The sequence below is a fragment of the Pagrus major genome, chromosome 21 (assembly GCF_040436345.1).
Source record: "Pagrus major chromosome 21, Pma_NU_1.0".
Lineage (NCBI taxonomy): Eukaryota > Metazoa > Chordata > Actinopteri > Spariformes > Sparidae > Pagrus > Pagrus major.
Genome location: NC_133235.1, coordinates 17,632,900 through 17,651,163, shown reverse-complemented (window position 1 = coordinate 17,651,163; position 18,264 = coordinate 17,632,900). Strand labels below are relative to the sequence as shown.

At 39.5% G+C, this 18,264-nt stretch overlaps 1 protein-coding gene across 1 annotated transcript in view; it reads right to left on the bottom strand.

Moving 5' to 3' along the window:
- Positions 1-737: 737 nt before the first annotated feature.
- Positions 738-18,264, bottom strand: part of insra (insulin receptor a) — a 58,639-nt gene continuing 41,112 nt past the window's right edge. Inside the window, exons 9-21 of the mRNA XM_073490550.1 lie at positions 14,215-14,382; positions 12,669-12,867; positions 12,082-12,368; positions 10,239-10,378; positions 9,468-9,627; positions 7,814-7,913; positions 7,656-7,723; positions 5,955-6,184; positions 5,553-5,663; positions 4,055-4,214; positions 3,215-3,344; positions 2,528-2,662; positions 738-2,295 (exon numbers count right to left, since the gene is read on the bottom strand). Coding sequence (XP_073346651.1) covers positions 1,938-2,295; positions 2,528-2,662; positions 3,215-3,344; positions 4,055-4,214; positions 5,553-5,663; positions 5,955-6,184; positions 7,656-7,723; positions 7,814-7,913; positions 9,468-9,627; positions 10,239-10,378; positions 12,082-12,368; positions 12,669-12,867; positions 14,215-14,382 — 2,246 coding nt within the window. The 3' untranslated portion in view covers positions 738-1,937. The remainder of the gene's footprint in view (positions 2,296-2,527; positions 2,663-3,214; positions 3,345-4,054; positions 4,215-5,552; positions 5,664-5,954; positions 6,185-7,655; positions 7,724-7,813; positions 7,914-9,467; positions 9,628-10,238; positions 10,379-12,081; positions 12,369-12,668; positions 12,868-14,214; positions 14,383-18,264) is intronic.

Genomic DNA, 18,264 nt, shown 5'->3' with positions numbered 1-18,264 from the left:
CATAAAAATGACTTTAATGCAGAAGAGATCGACTCATTTTGACAAAAATAAAGATGGATAAATCAAACTAGGAAAAATGTTGGCAATGTGGCAATGAATACCTCACAAATTCAAATTTAAGACTATTATATGACTTTTAAGGTCTTATATTTATAAAATTGAATTTAAGACATTAAGACCTTTTAAAGGACCTGCAGACGTCCTGTGTGATTTATGTATCTGCAGACATGCACATGGGAAACTGCTGTACATAAACATTTTAAGGACTGCATTTTAATGTATTCTGACTTGTTTTTTTCCCTTACTTTAAGATTGTTGTTGATGCCATTTTTATTTCTCGATCTTTATCATTATAATTAATGCAACTCTGGACAAATGTATTCTGAATTTAATCATCTTCTGTAAAATATCTGCATGTGAAATATGTGATATACACACCTTCATCAAAACTCTCCAAAAAAAGATTTGAGGGATTACTGCCAAACATATTGGATTGTGTGGTGGTGAAGTGGTTGTGTAAATAAATGTATCTTCCAATATGATTTGAAGATTTTCCACAAATATCAACATCTGTATTGGCATCAAAAATCCCATCTCAATCTGCTTGTCCACACTCTACTCGCTGAGATAAAACCAAATCTTCCCTTTATATGTACACACCTGAAGAAACACATCACTGTAATGAAAAACACATGAATTCAGAGAATGGAAAATAACAGAAGCACTGCCAGAGCCTCTTCATGAATGCACCTTGCTGCATTATTTACAGCACTATTTTATTTGATCTTGATATGACGGGCAGACATCTTAAGCTGAAGACGCCAAACACTCTTTCTCTGGGGCATTGCGTTGCAGAAAAGACCAAGTGCTGTTGGTTGATCATGAGTCAAAAAAAAAAAGAAAAGCTAATTAGTTATGATTTTCTGGATTAGAAAAAATAAACATAAGAGACTAACATGTAAAAACATTTTCTATGACCAGAAAATACCTCAAGAATGACAACATATCAGCTATTTACAAAAACATCAATAATATATTTATATATATATATTTATATATTTTTTTTAATCTTCTATACCCACTAAAATATACCAAAGAAGCAGCTATTGGTCAATCTGAGGAACTCGTTCACCAACATGTTTTTGAAAAACGGTTTAAATATCCTTCAGCTGTAGATGTGAAAACTCAAAAAAAGGAAAAAAAAGAAAAAGAAAAAGAAAAGAAAAGACACGTAAATAACTTTAAAAAATATAACCCGACAGAAGTCATGTGTTCATCCTGTGTGCCATTTTGGAATACTGCAGAGTGTGAGGAGGTAAGCAACTTCAACCAGCTTCTCCAGTGGATCAGAGTTTGTTCGAGGATGGACTGTCTTTCACCGTCCATGACAAAGAGTTCCCAAAGTCTTTCATTTTCAGTTTGTCATCCACCTGCGTACAAAGATTCAGACATAGTTCCTTGACGACTGATGTAGGCCACAGACAAAATAGAAGGGCACTTTTTTTTCAAAACATAGCAACCTGGGGATGAACCCTTGTGTTGAATTAGAGGGAGGGGGACACAGTCTGGACTCGGGAGGGGACAGAGGGTTTAGCAGCCTTCTTGTTTGTCAAGAGTTTGTTTCACAGTTGAATCCATTTTCCACCCAGTCTAGCATAAACTTGGCAATAATATTTACAGTATATAAACTACAATCATGAACAAGAGAGACACGGGAGGTTCATCCTTAAATACAAAAAAGTGTCTTCTGGCGTCCATGTGTGGACGTACTGTAGTGTGTTTGTGGCATCTGAGGAGAAAAATAAGGTCCTGAGATATGCACTGATGGGCGTCTGAAGAGAGAGTGATAAAAGTGTGATCTATATAAAATGACAACGAAAAACAAAAATATATTTAAATCTATAGCAGACATATTTGCTGGGGATGTGTACAGTATGTTAGGAGGGGCTGGACCGCGGTAGGGCCAGTATTCGTCCGTTGGTCTTTCCCCCGTTCATGTGTGTGAAGGGGATGTGGTGCTCCTCGTAACTGCCCCTCAGGCCCATGGAGGAAGCCTCGTCCCTGTCCAAACACTGCTCCCTCTGGCAGTAGGACGACGGGTCCAACGGGATGCTCTCCATGTTCTCCATGTCCAGGTCAAAGTCTTCGCTCTCGGGTGGCTTGTTCTCCTCGCTGTAGAAGAAGGAGACCTCCTGGAAGGTGGGATGCAGGTCCTCGCGCAGCATCTCGATAATCTCCTGGAAGGTGGGACGCATCTTGGGGTTGTACTGCCAGCACATCTGCATCAGGTTGTGTCTGGGTGAGAAGAGAGGGACAGTGAGATCACTGTTCAAAGATACTGAATTCTAGTTGTTCAACATAGTTGTTCATTTCTCATAATGTACTTATGTCTTGTTAACATAGTTGTCTGTTCAGCGTGGATAAAAATAGGGCTGCAGATTATTTTTTAATGTTGATTATTTTCTTGATTGAACTATTAGTTGGTCTATAAAATGTCATAATTGGTGAAAAATACTGTTGTACTCACAGTCTGTCAGCGCAGTTGTCTGGCCGGTCCAGGAAGCCTCCGTCCATGACGAACTTGAGGACCTGCTCGTTGGACAGGCCCTGGTATGGCTGCTCCGCCAGCGTGCTGATCTCCCACAGAACAACCCCAAACGACCTGGCAAACAGGCAGACAAAGACAACAACAGTGAGACAGGGAGAATGAGGACAGGCCAATTAGACACCCGACAGAGTAAATCTGTCTGTAAACACTTGAAGCAGTGAACAGGACGACTGAGGGCAGAGGCTGGTAAACAGCGTTGGATGAAAACAGGTTAGCTCGATACACAGGTCCTGATCTCATATTTTAATATTTGTAATGTGTTTACTGTTTGTTATTCTGGTCTGGTTTTATGACCCCTGTTGCTCTAAAAATGAACGCGACAGGAGATGATTATTCTTTGGAGGACAGAGAAAACATTTTTAAAGAAGCATTACACAATTATGTAAAATGGTGTATTTGTAATGCAAAAAAAAAAATTTTATCCAGAGTAAAAGTTGATTTTGAATATGCTGTTTTATAAAACGTCCTCCACAAACCCTGATTTCTTAACAAATCGTTCTAAAGCAGCTCCATCCTCAATTTCTCCTCTTAAACATACTGTGTAACTGTCACTCAACATTGCATTATGCTGTAGACAGCACCAACACACAAAGAGGTGTCACTGACCAGCAATCTGAATGTGCAGTGAAGACTCCGTCCTTCAGAGACTCAGGAGCCATCCACCTGACGGGCAGCAGACCCTTCCCTCCCTTCCTGTAGTAGTCGGTCTCATAGATGTCTCTGGTCATACCAAAGTCTGTGGAAAAAAAGATGTTTTTTATTAGTCGAACTGAGTTTATTTTTTACAAAGTGTTTGTGTTATGTTAAAGGAGCTTATTAAATTCGAATGTGTCATTTAAGACCTCCTGATGATTTGTCTTGAGTTTTTTTTAACTCAGGTTGTAATCTATTGCAATATCGTTTATCCTTGTGTTATATATAAAGTGTTATATGATTAAGTTACTGATTAATGCACCTAGTTCTTTTGTTTGTTCTGTATAGAGTTATGTAATGTACTTACTTTTTTATGTAATGTACTTACTATTTACTTAGTAAATATATGGGTTATCATGGCTGTGTCCAAAATTAAAAGGCTATAGAGGGGCTGCAAAGACGGGATAGTAAATAATGCACTCAGCGTACCATACGTCTGGTGTAATACACAGTTCAAACTGAACTTCTTATTTACAAGCAACGTCAATTATTGATGCAGGAATCCATTACAGCCATCCACAGATTTCTACAAAAAGCCTTTTTGTTTGCAAACAAATACTCCTGTGTTTAGTGACAACACGGTCAAAAACAGTCTGCTCTTTTATCTTGCATCACCTGAGATTGACCAAGTGAACAAACTACAGTAACAATATCATTTTATTTTCTATGTTGAAGTTTTAAAACAAGCATAAAGGAAATCACTAACATCAGACATCTAAATACAGGACAACACCAAAATGTGCTTCAACGTACCTCCTATTTTGACGGTGAGATCGTGAGCTACCATGCAGTTCCTGGCTGCCAGGTCTCTGTGGACAAACTTCTTGGCGTTAAGGTAAGCCATGCCGTCTGCGATCTCAGCGGCCATTTGGATCATCTCCTTCAGAGTGGGTGGCGGACGCCCAGGATTGTTCTGTGGGACGTGAGACAGATTTTAATTTTCTGATCTGCTAACACAGAGATACACATTTATTTCATGTCAACAACTCATGATTTAGTGTTGATTTTGATACTTAAACATAGTTGTTTCCAACAATAAGAAAAATAATCATGTTTATTATTCACAAAAGTTGTTCATCACACTTCACTTGAACAGTTTAGCAACAACAGTTTTCCCAGTCAGTTTGGAGGCCTGGTGTTCATCTCCAAACACGACTGTTTTCAGCTGACTTTAGTGCTGACTGCTCAAGTCCTCTGTCAACATTCGTCCTCCTTTTCCAATCCATGCCCCATCTGTATATTTACACACTTCAGAGGATGACACACTAAAAGTGTACACGCAATGGTAACTGAAACACCACACAGAGAGATCCAGATAAGTCCTCACAGTCCCTCAAATAATTAAATCAGATTTGGTAAATGTGATTTAGTTCAGACTTCAATCTGGCTGGTGAGAAAACAGCAGAGGGAGTCGGAATTTGTCAGAAAAGTCACTCTGCTTAATGTGATAACTACTGGTTGGTTTAAACATTGAAGGATTCAAATTGTTGTGTATTTGTACATCTCATCATGGTCTTAGATAAAAATTAAGGAACCACTGTGCTTCATCATGAAAAGTAAAGTGTATTCATATAACACCTTTAAAGATGCCTAAGTAGATCCTAACTTTGTTAATAAGAGCAGTAGGAGGAATGAGTTTAAGACAGATTATGTCTCGAACCAAAAAAGACATTTCGACATTTTGTACGTTCCTTACAGATGAACCAAACGGATGACTAAACACAACAGATGTAAAGATGTGTGTCATGTTTACATTCTAAGCTAGGCTGCTACTTGAGGTTTGGCAAAGACAGTTGAGCATGAGCAAACATAATGCAAGGCTATGCTTTAAAAGTAACAAGTAGTCACACAGGGAGAGAAACAAATAATGTATAGAAATCAATTTTGATCGATTTTGATGCAGTAATTATCAGTTTATAATCACATCATAGCTCTAAGAATCAGAATCTGAATCAAGTTGTGAGAGATTTCTACCCGTTATAAAATATGTGTGCAAACTACTGATAGTTCTGCAGTTCTGCTTGTTATCTCCTTCATTGTCAGTATAATTTGCACGCAGAGGTAAAAAGAAACCAACACAAATTTGCATACTGAAAAACGCTACAAAGGATTACTGTACTGTATTTATCTAGATGAAATGCAGAAGTGGAAAGTTCACCAAACCTAAAATTCAGTCCAACTCAAAAGTATGAGCACTTCAAATACTCATATTCAGTGTTTGATTCTGAGGTCATTGTTGTGATCTCATTACCTCAGCATCAGGTCGCAGAGAGCGCAGGAAACTCTTCAGGTCTCCGTGGGTCATCAGCTCCATCACCACCAGGGTGGGCTGGCCTTTAGACACAACGCCCAGCAGACGCACCTGAGAGACAAATACGGAGGGGGATTTATTTCCATAAAGTCTGGACTGATGACATTATGACAACTGGTAACAGCAAGGTGATACTGCTGCCCTTCACACAGCTAAATGTAGGCGAGGTCTGGCATTAACACATGATGGGACATTTAATCCTTACTATTCTACATTAGGACTGTGTCTCATTATTGAGAGTTAAAACATACCAGTGCCGTCAATTGAGTCACACTCTACCTCACACTTACACACAATACTCCAATAACTTCTGTTTATGTACGAGTTTGTCTCTCTCCTTACCACATGGTGGCAGCTGAAGGCCTTCATGACAGACGCCTCATTCAGGAACTCGATTCTCTCTCTCAGGCTCGCCGACTCATTCACCGTCTTCACTGCTACGTGCGAGTCCCCTTCGCCCTTGATGATGTCCTTGGCAATGCCCTCGTAGACCATACCGAAGGAGCCCTGACCCAGTTCCCTCAAAATGTTGATCTTGTCTCTGGGCACCTCCCACTCGTCCTCCTCATACACTGCAGGAACATTTCCAGGAACATGTTACAAATGCAGCTGTATATGTTCAGATGTACACAAGACAGCAGGTTGGATGATCTGTATATGAAGTTTGTCAGTAGTCAGATTTCTCCAGTTTCTTTCTAAGACTGGTGTTATTTTTATTTTATTTAAGTCTTAAATTCTCAAAGAAACCTGGTAAGTGTTTTACAAAGCTGTAGCTTAAAGGGATTGTGGGCATGTGTCTTTGCTTTGGAGCATTTTAAGTAAATAAACAAGGAAAGACAGAGGTGAGCAAAGTTTTTCTGTTCTGTCCCAATATATTATATGTATATATATATTCGCAGAAATCCAATCAGACTTTATCATGTACACATGCACAAATCAAATAATAAGGCTTTTCCCAAGAAAAACCTACCTGTCTAAATAGGATTTCTTTGTGCCGAAACGTTGTTATTAGAATTAATTCTTGATTGCAAGTGAGGTGAACAGTGTGTGGGAGTTTTTGTCCTGATTGATAAAGTTTCAGAAGCCAGGTTTCTTCTGAAATCTGCAATAATCTGATTTTCAGCTGCCAATATTAATCGATTAGTTGTCAACTATTAAATTAATCGCCAGCTATTTTGATGATTGATTTAATGGTTTTTTTTAGGGTGAAACAAAGTGAAAATGTTCTGATTCCAGCATCTTAAATGTGAATATTTTCTGGTTTCTTTCCTCCTCTATGCCAGCAAACTGAATATCTTTGGGTTGTGGACAAAATAAGACATTTGAGGGCATTGGGGAACACTGATCGACATTTTTCGCCTTTTTCTTACAATTTTTTAACCAAACAACTAATTGATTGAGTAGAAAATCAACAGATTATTCAACAATGAAAACAATAGTATTAGTTGCAGCCCTGTTCGGAGTCCCTAAGTAAACGTCAAAACATTAAAAGCAGACATTTAAGAGCGGTAACAAGAAACCTATTATAATTACAAGTGTTAAAATGTAATTGTGTGAGATTCAAAACAATTTATAATCTTTGCATTTGTATGTAGTTTTAAAAAGAACTAATATGAAACAAATAAAAAATAATAAATTGAATTTAAATGTGACCTTTTTCCTCCTTAAAATCCAGAATCTATAAATATTTTCATTTAAAAAGTTTAACTCCTGGACCTGATGCCTAGTTGTTCCCCAAACTAGTGATGTCGCCTTGTCTTGTTATTGGAGACAACTGCTGTGAAAGCCATGTTTATGTAGATGTCTTTGCTCAGTGAATATCATTTAAAAAAGGGCAGATAACTGGGCTTTTCATAAACTGTCATCACTCTCAGAAATATCTACCGGCATCAGAAACATAAGCAGCCCAAGCATCTGAAGCTCCAATGTGTGGTTGCACTTTTGAGACGCCATAATCCCTTAAATCAAAACTACAAATCCAGCTCAAGGTTAAAACAAACCTCAGCTTCTGTATCGTTAAAACGGTTTAAACTGTTTGCTCACCGTCATTAGCGCTGAGATACTCTGGGTTTGAAGAGGCATAGATGGGACCACTGGGTCCTTGAGTTTGACTGAAAGGAAAAAGAGAAAAGCATTAAGTAATAACACAAACAAAATATGAAATACTAAGAAAATGAGTGACAGTTTTGAACGGGACGTACTTCTTCTTGAACATGACGAATCCGGCCACAGACACAAACAGCAGCAGGACAAAGCAGATGACTGGTCCAATGACGATCTTTACAATGTAGAGAGGGTCGCCTGTTGAAAACATCCGCTCAGACAGTGAGTCACATTTCAGGTGAAGAACAAAAACAAGCTCTTATTAAACCCACTCATTACACCGCAGCTAGGATCAATACACTGCTCAGTAAACATCATCTGCTACGAGTAGCATCTTTTGATCCTGTGATTATGGTGAGGAGGAATGAGTCATATGTGGCTCCTGCATGTTTTTTCATGATAATGTTCTGCTTTAGATAGATTAACATTCCTTTCTTGGGGGATTTAAAGGTTTTTGACGGCAGCTCATTGGATTAGATAGAAGATAAGAAGACATTAAGTATTACAGTATAAGGTTAAATGATAGCAGACCCACTCCTATTCAAGAGCTTTTAGTAATTCATAAACATGTCTCAACTAACACAGAGTTACAGATCCATATTACTGATTCTATGAAGGTCTTGAGTAGTTAATGGAGAAAGAAAAAAACACTTTAAATTCTTCATTTTCAAATTGACATATTAACTGATTAACTAAATAAACTTGATACAAGGTTTGACACTAGACCTATATTACTTCCAAATCAGATATTTTACTGAATTTAATAGCTGCAACTGCATTTGAGTTGCTTAACGCTAGTTAGATTTGAGAGTTTATACAACATTAAACATGGCTGTAACTTCTTCCATCATGCACTCAAATGATGGAATGACTCAAATCCAACCAACCAAAAACAGAATGAAGAGCAAATTTAAGCAAAAAAAACATTTATGGGATCAGGATTATCCCCACTTCTGCGTTACTTTTGCTCCTCGTCTTTCCTGGCACTACACTTTGCACTTTGCACAGGCTGAAAGGCCATCCAAGCATCATCCTACATCACTAACAGTCTGATTTACTGTCATACAAAACATTATTCAACATTCAATAATTGGCATAAACAAGCAAAAAAGTGTGAGTGGTTTGCGAATTAGAAAATAGTCAGTGGGCCAACTGACACCGTATATGGGCCAGATTTGGCCATCAGGCCATAAGTTGAGTATCAGTGTTGTAGTGTCTCCACACTAGAAAAGTGACAAAATAAAGTGCACTTAAATCTGGCAGTATACACATAAAGTACTTTCAACTTTTGAGTGTGCTGTTGATGGAAACCATTTAGACAAAACTGCAATGTTCAAAGGAAATGAAGGAGCTGCTCACAGCTGGAAAAAAGCCCTTTCATGCATGGTGTCCACTACAGCAGACAGAGAGGTGGAAGCCATGTTTAACCATTTAATTTCGAGTGCCATGTCCCAACAACCAAGTGGTGGACCCCGAAAGGCTTGTCCACAATTCCAATATACTTCATACTTGAATCATTTTTATAAAAACAGCAATTTTAAATAGCCTAGTTTTTAGTAGCTCCAAAGTTGCAGTGTGATACACATCTAAAGTCGCGTATCTCTTTCTTGTGTAAAATCTTGAAGTATGTTAATATCTTTGTGCACTATGAGAATTAGTATGTAGTAAATACTGTATAGATTAGTATGTTGTATGGATTTGGGACACAGCTTCAGTCTGGACTCTGTTTGTCTTCATGGCAGATGGACTTACTTGGGTCCTGGACATAGAAGTACGTGGGCTCGGTCCAGGATCCGTTGCCAGCCAGCGAGGTGGCCCGGATCCTCACTGTGTAGTTCCCAGGATGCATCACTTTCAGTTTGCAGCCACGGGTCACTTTGTACATGTTCCTCGACACACAGTAGTGCAGCTCCTGCAGAGGAACAACACTGAGGTTCAGGCAGGGGACAACAAACACCGTCGTATGACAAACAGCTGCATCATAATCTCCAAGTTTAAAATAATGACTCATCTATAGGATACACTGTTTCCTCCCCCACTGTTTCATGTTTTTATGTTTCCACTGCGGAAACATCTGAGTTATTTTTTATTGTTTTCCACCACAAATAATAGTCTGCAGATGTTTTGTAGATCCGTCTCCATAGTGACTAAAACATGGTGCGATGCTGAAATTACATCTCCATTAAGTTTATCAACCAAATGTCATTAGTGAAACCACAGGACCGAATTTCAACATACAAGTCAGAGTAATAAGTACTGCCTCTCTTATTTGTCTGTGCCGCATGGCTTGTTTTAAGATGGATACATTTAATTCGACTCTTAGTTAGATTTTCTTTCATTAGCAGCCTGAGCCATTATGTTTAATGAGCAAGGGGATTATAAAAAGTGCTTTCTGAATAAGTCCGTATTTACATGCTGTAGTGAACTTCCAGTGAACTCATGTACTCGGTGACCCAGCGGCTCAAATCAAACACTAAAGCAATAAAAGGCATGACAGCTGTGTGTGCAGATGTGTGTCTTTACCTCTGTGTCTCCCAGTCTCTTGTAGTTGACCTCGTACAGGATGATCATACCATTAGGGGCCACCGGTTCCTGCCATGTGATGTGCACTGTAGTTTCTGTCACCTCGTAAATGATGTGACCCACGATGTCATCAGCTTTATCTGCGGAAAACAAAATCATGTTGTTTCACTTGTATTAAAACTGGTTTGTTTGGAGTAAATAGAAGATAGAGATGCAGGGTGTCCTAATGTCTGTTTTTACACTGACCTCTGTCAAAAATGATGCAAAAATGTCAGAAAGCAACAGACATTATCATTCAAAGTCCCATGAAATCTCCATAATATAGTGCAATTCTTGTTGAAACAGGATAGGACACTGAGACATTTGCAATAAGGATGACGGTTAGGGATCAATTTTAAGGTTAAACCGTGATTCAAATCCCCAGTTTTGGGGAGTCTGTTGTTGCTTCAGAGGGAGCAGCACAGAGTCTGATACAACTGGAGCTCAAGAATTTCAAGAAGTTTGAAAGTGTGTGGAGCTAGAAAGAAATGAGTTTACCAGATCCTGTAGCTCACTTTTCATCTCTGCTCCAGGCTACACGAGAAACTACTATTGTTTATTCATTTATATATATATTATGTTTAGTATTATGTGTTTCATTTATTTATCTAATTTTGTTTCCTTTATTTTTTCTTTCTGCATTCTTCCTGTTGTGTTGCTGTGCCTTTTATTCTTTTCTCTTGGTTTGTTTGAGTCTGGTGTCCTTCTTGTCCTGCGCTGTGTCATATGTGTTTTCATGTTGGTCACTTGTATAGCACTGTCGCTGCATCCAGACAACTCAGAACTCAAAAATGAAAAAGTACTCTGGAACGCCTTTTTTTGTAGACGGCAGTATTTGTACAAAGCTAGTAAAAGTGTCGAAAAATAAGATGTATAATGCCGTCTGTTATTGTGTGTTGTTATTGTGTGTTGTTTTTCCTCTACTATTTAATTTTTTATATTCAAGGAGGCTTCACTACTGACGGTTCAACTGTATATAGACTTGCCAAAGAGATCTTATTTTGTTACAATGAGCCAAGTTTTTGTTTGGCATCGTGCACCTGGAACGCTTTGAGGTCTGGCTTTGGAAATTTGAACTCTGAAATTCCCACCTCTGACTTCAACTGGAACGCAGTGTTAAAACCAAACAACCAAACAAACAAAAGGACGCTACTAACATAACACACCCAAAACCTAACCTTTCTACCTAACTGTCAGTGGTTGAGCTGCTCTGTGGCTAATGTCGGTGCCAGGTTTTGACGAGGAAGGGGAGGAATATGTGGAAGAAAAAAAGATGATGTCTCTGCTTGTGCTGCGTCAGACCAGTATTATAATTTATATATTGGCGGACTACTCTTTTAAAAATGATTTTAAACTAATGGTCCCTTATTTATGGCAAGAAAGGTCATTTAATTTAATAGGATGAGTAGAAAGAAGAAATTGATCAAAAATTTGAAATGTCTTTATTAGTTGGACTTTTTGGTTCGGCCTACTAGTGAAATAAGCCATGGCCTCTAAGAAATGAACTGTTTTCAAGGAAATTCAAGTGCCCATTTCCATGATTTATTGTGACCTATTAAATGAAGTCACAGTACTCGCAGATAAATATGTAACACTTCTCATGATGCAAAATAGCAGAAAGAAACAGATACTTCAGCCGAGCCTTTCCTCAGTGTTACTGAGACATTTGTGGGTAGAATTTGCTTGAGGAGTAACAACCCACAGTAACAAAAACTTTGGTGAGAGGTGATGAGAAGCCAAAAAGTTTGAGAGCAACAGTAGCTTCCTTAGTAATAGTTATAAAAGACCTATCTGGCCTCCTCACCTTCAGGCATTGTGCGGGCACTGACATACGCTGCCATGCTGCAGCGGGCGGGGTCGTTCGGGTGGTTGCAGGCATGGACCTCGATCTGGTAGCTGGTGAAGTGGCGCAGGCTGGAGATGACAGTGGATTCCTTGGCGTGGACAGTGACGACAGTCTTTGTGCTTTCAAAAGTCTCCTCGTCTTCGTCCACTGGGATGTTTGTGCCCCGTGGCGGGCTCGGGGCAGTGGTGAGGAAGGGGTGCGTTCGGTTGGCGATTCCCATCACAGAGCGTCGCTGCCTCGAGCGTCTAGACAAGGAAAGTTTGAAGTGATAAAGTTTAAATTTTTGTGTTTTTCTGTCTGTTCTTGCACCTGTTAGGTGGATGGGCTTGAAATAAAGCTGAGTACTCCAGGAACATAAAAAAAAAACATGACTGGGCAGAATGTAAGACCATTTGATGGTGCATGAGACTTTAATTTGTCGTATGGGAACTGAAGCCATTTTAAACTGGATTGACTTTGACAACATGTAGACAAAGATTTAGTCCAACTTGACCCAAACTAACATTTAATTCTTGATAAGACAACTCTGTTGTCAGCTGTCTTACTTGATCTCAAAGACTTCATTGTGGAGGTAATTCTCAAAGGTTTTGCGGTACTCTGAGTCCTCTTTCTCCTTCTTGAGCTCCTTGTCTGTTTTGGGGCAGGCACAGCATCGCGTGCCCGGGCCCTGCTCCTCCGTCTGGTTCCACTTCTGCTCCTCGTCACTGTCCACCTGAGTGGGCACCCGTGACGGCAGCTTCATACCTGGTGAAATCCAACCAGAGAAAATAAAAACAATCAGACAGAGTGGGATGACAAGTGCATTAAACACAGACACACAACACAGTCTTATGCACAAATATTCACATACACACTCTCCCACACACATGCCTGACGGGCATGTCTGTCATTGTCATCCCCAGGTCCTCACCCTCTCTAGTGGAGATAAATTACCAGTGACATGACCTCCCTGCAGACTCCCATCTCGCTGGATGTGTGGGAGTTATGGGAGTTCAGAAGAGGAACGTTTGGGCTCAGATGTGTGCTAACATGGAAGGGCACTGATGGCACAGACGCAGGTCAGGCTGTGACGGGAATAATCCAACCAAGATAGATGCCTGAACTTTTCCTGAACCCCAGTCTGAGTAAGAGGAAGATCCAGACTGTCTCAGTGTCAGACCTCACATAGTTTCTGCAACATAACGCCACCCGGATAAAAGATTCATCTTTACTGGAATTGATTTTCTTGCTCAGTTGACCCAGAGTAGCATTTTCCCTGTAAGGGGCAACGGTTCAGTTTGCAAAGGGGTCACCATGCTTAAAATGCACTCAAAGATGAAACCGTTCTACAAATGGCTTTTCTGTTGCACTTTCTGTCCACAGTCTCATTCTACTGAGAGGTCATGAACACTGCGTCTTAGACATACTGCTGGTGACGTGCAAATTTTCTCCAGAATTCATGTAATGTTTTACATCATCAACTTCATTATTTTTTGGAAATATCTGCTTATACTGAATTTGATGGTGGCAACACGTTTCAAACGAGTTTGGACAGGGTCAACAAAAGGCTGGGAAAGTTGTGGGACGTTCAAAAACACCTGTTTGGAACATTACACAGGTAAAACAGGTTCATTGGTAACGGGTAATGGTATCATGATAGGGTATGAAAGAAGCATCCTGGAAAGACTTAGTCATTCACAAGCAAGGATGGGGCGAGGTTAACCACTATGTGAAACACATGATTGTATAAAGGATATTACTACCTACCCACATAAAACTATTATCCATAAACACGAAGGCAAGTGACTGCATTCTGTTTTTATTCACCTTTCAGTGTCCCCAATTTTTTTGAATCAGTGTTATATATATTTAAATTGTCTAAAAAAAAATGTAGCCATCAAGGAGAATCAGATCACAAAGTCACAGCAGAGCATCTTGGGAGCAGACTTGAACCAGTCAAGAGCCTCTGAGTGTGAAGAGCTCTTCTACTAATGGAAAGAAGTCAAGAGACATTCTTTCTCCCTCTCTCACTCTCAGACACAGTCAGACACACAAAACCACAAACACAGAAGCATAAACACGAACAGGACGACCACAAACAATGTGGCTCACCCTTCTGACAGTAGTCAAACTTGTAGAGCTCGCTGGCCTCGGGCTGGCGCTGGCAGAATACCAGGTAGTGAGTGATGTTGCCGTTAGGGTCATTGGGAGGTTTCCACTTGAGGATGATCTGGGAGGAAGAGTTGGACGAGGAAATGGGGTCCAGCGGGACTGAGGGTTCTGGGGAGACATCACAGAAAAACAGAAGAAGAGGGTTGATGTAGAGCCTCTTAAAGTACACTTGTTTGTTTATCCACCAAATTTCTGTCAATGAAGGTAGGACTGAAGAAGAAAAACTATAATGCAACACAATTTATTCTCCAAACTTCAATAAAACAGTGAACAAAAGCTGAACATAAGAACCTTTATGTAGGTCGAATTTACAGCAGGATTGTTGTATATGATGATTTTAGCTAGTTGTGTCTAATAAACTGGCAACTGAGTGTCATGTTCCAATATATGGAAAACAAACGATTCATAATCTTGTTAACAGTACCATGGTCTATGCTTAAAACAAATGGGGATCATGCTTTTATGGTTTTTACCTCGACGCTATGAAACAAACTCTCCATAAATATCAGATCAGCTGAGTCAGTTCCTTAATTTAAAAAACAGCTGTACGGACAAGCTGTAGAGTATTTTTTCAAGGTTTTCATGTTGCTTTTGTTATATTTTGTGCTATTTCTCTGTTTGGAATTTCTTGTTTATTGCTTGTTTATTCTAATTCATGATTTGATTGCATTTTATTTTGTTTTATTTCTCTTTGATTTACTAGCTTTGCACCTGTACTGTATGGCATTATATTTTGTGAAGCATCTTGTAACTTGTAAATAATTCTACTGATCATGATACTATGGTTTAATGACTCTCCATCACGTGTTTCTCTCATGTAACAGGGATTCTCATCATGATTTTACCAAAGAAAATTATTCTTGGAAACAAGTGTGTTTAAGGTCTAGTACTACTGCGTATCTGAAAAAGTAGTATAAAGTCTTTTGTGGCTCCAGAGGAAGCTGCATGTAATCTGACAAATTGCCTTCAGTGATGTAATTGACTGTGTAAGTTGCATTGTGGGTAATGCAGGCACCAGGTTTTGAAAAATTAATAACGTCTATAACGAGTCCAATAGTGTTATAGGAGTGAAATGCTCAAAACCTGGTGCCTACATTACCCAAAATGCAACACTGAGTGACATCACTAGAGGCAATTCGTCAGATTACATGCAGCTTCCTCTGGAGCCACAAAAGGCTTTATACTACTTTTTTCACATATGCAGTAGTACTCCTCAAGAACTGTAAACACACTTTAATGTGTGAAATTGTTGGAGTTACCCTTTAAGTACAACATATAATAAATGCATTCTAAATGGACGTGTTCGGTGAATTTCTACAAATGAATCATCAGACTTGATCAAAGATAACAGGAGAAGTGCTGTTTCAATCTCATTAGCATTTCCTGTTACAGTCTAACTAATACAAAACATTTACTGGCAGGGCGTCGCTCTGTGACCGATGGCTGACTGCTCTGAGTATTTGCATTTTTGGTTTTGGTTTATTACACAACTTCATGTATATGTTCCGCTCATATTGGAGCCACATGTAATATTCACACTGTCAATAACTTGTGCATCTGAGTTATAACAATGAGTGTAGTATGCTTCCCTTTACATCTAAATGTCCACATTTTGCAAGTTCATGACACCAATAAACAAAATATATATTTCAGTAGCACCTTCTTAAGTCTGGGCAGCACATGACAGAGCCTTGTATTCGTTGTAATTCGCACATTTTGGGAGCTATGTGAATCCCAGTTTTAATACTGATTGCACGTTTTAACAACGATGCTTCTTGGCTGTGTGTATCACAGTTCCCAGTGAGGCTTTGGTTCCTTTTCAAGTGTTAACCTGTGGTTTACATGTTCAGTTTCACTTCTAGTTTTCAGTAGTTTCAGCAGGTGTGGTGTTTTGTATATTTCAAAATTCCAAATTATTTACTTTCATTTTTTGAGACTTCTTCATTGCAAGTGTAGATTCTCACAGAAAATTGTCACTGAAAATAGCTACGCTTTATTTTCTCTACCCTTATCTTAGCTTGATCAATACTGAAATAAGGCATTCATTTATTTGCAAGGTAGTTATATTTCACCTCATTTGTAACTTGTCCACTATGTTGCAAAGTTTTGTGTTCTGGTTTACACACACTAATCAGTTTGTGTTGACAAACTACATGATGTGGTGCATGAGCGAAATTTCAGTATTAATTCACGTGAGATGTGACATGACTGTAGAGTTACGTGTGTTTTCGAGTTGCAAAACAAACTGCATTGTGACACACATTTTTCTATTCTTAATTTGATCCTACTTAGTGAAAACAGATTAACAGCACTAATGCAAGAGGTGTATTAAACATGAGTCAGTGTGTGATTTGCAAAAGCAGGACGGGGACTCCGGCAACAGCCACAAATTCCTGTTATTGAGAATTAAACACAGCTATAAATGTATTTGGCAACTACGTAATCATTGTTTCAGGACAGATTGTTTTTTATCTGATCTAAATGATCTAAATGTGATTTGTGAAGTTTTGTTTTGCATCAACTGTGGCCAGCTGATAACAAAGTGTCTTCTCTGCTACACGTGGCATAAATGCAATCTGATTGTCTGGTGAGTCGTATTTAGAGCAGATTTTAGAGTGGGAGACAGAATAAGAGATGAATAAGAATAAGCCAGAGCTCTGAGGAGACAGTGACATGAATATAATTGAACAAAAGGTTTACGTGTTGACATTAATACTTCATACGAAGAGTGTTTTTTGAGGAGGATAGATGAGAGGAAGGAGTGGTACGTGGGTAAGTCAGACTGAACCCTGAGGAGACAAAGACACCAGAGCTTCGTTGTCGCTGTGTAATTTTGTTGTCCCCGTTTCATGACGGTGCAACACACTGGTCCGACCGCATTGTCAGACTAAGTTTCATCAGCAAGAGCTCATTTGTAATGACAGCTTTGCCCTTCTGACGAGGTCTGCTGGTTAGACATGACACAGACCAGAAACCTGGAGCGGTTGCCAGACAGATAGAAAACAAGCCTGGCTGACTGAATGATGCGTCTCCGCTGGAAGCCTGTTTCGTGTGAGTGAGGGATGTCATTTTTGATGCGGTTTATCAGGAAGGAAAATGCACATTGTGTAAAAGGAAGCCAGTTAGACAGGCCATCATGACTACGGCAAACCCAAACTGCACATGACACACACTGTGGGTGGCAGAGTACAATTAAGTGCTGGGGAAGAGATTTATGATGCTGCGTGACCGATTGATGCAGACACCTTGCGCAACGTGGCGCCCTGTCGGTCGGAGGCCCCCCAGGCAAATTGTCCCATCTGTCTTCCTCTTCCCTGTTCTGGTGCCAAGGACATTTTGGCAGCAGCCAGACCGACACACACACACACTCAACACTGAATCCGCCAGTCAAGAATAGTAACACCACAAGAAATGTGGATTCAAGACAGCACTGAAAATATCTTAACTCTAGTACAGAAGAGGGAATTGGACTTTTCCACCACAGGAACTTAAAGACTCATAACCTGGAGCTTCAACAAAACCCGAACAGTTTTACTTTACCTTGTGTTTCCGCTGTGTTTTACATATGAGATGATTCTAGTTATACGTCTTGAAATAGAAAATGTAACATCACAGGAAGAATGGATGGGCAAGAGACTGGTTGTTGTGTAATACATTGCAGATAAAAATTCGGGCAGGTGCTCTTAAAAAATGGTAAAAAGAGTACTACAAAAACCAGAGGTAATTCAGGCGATCCAAATATAAGAAAATCTGTCAAACAACAAAAGAAATATTAAAAAACCTTTATTCTAGCGGCTAAATAATTAAAAAAAGGCAAATCAATAAAAAAGCCAACACGTTTCAACCACTAACTTTCCATGGGCACCCAACAAGTCAAACACTGCTGCGCTGATTTACTTTTCCATTACCAGTTTTACTGCACCGAGTGGAGCCGCGCCCAAGAAGGAGCATCTCTGTAGTCGGGCCAAGGCCCACCCACCTGCCCCGCCT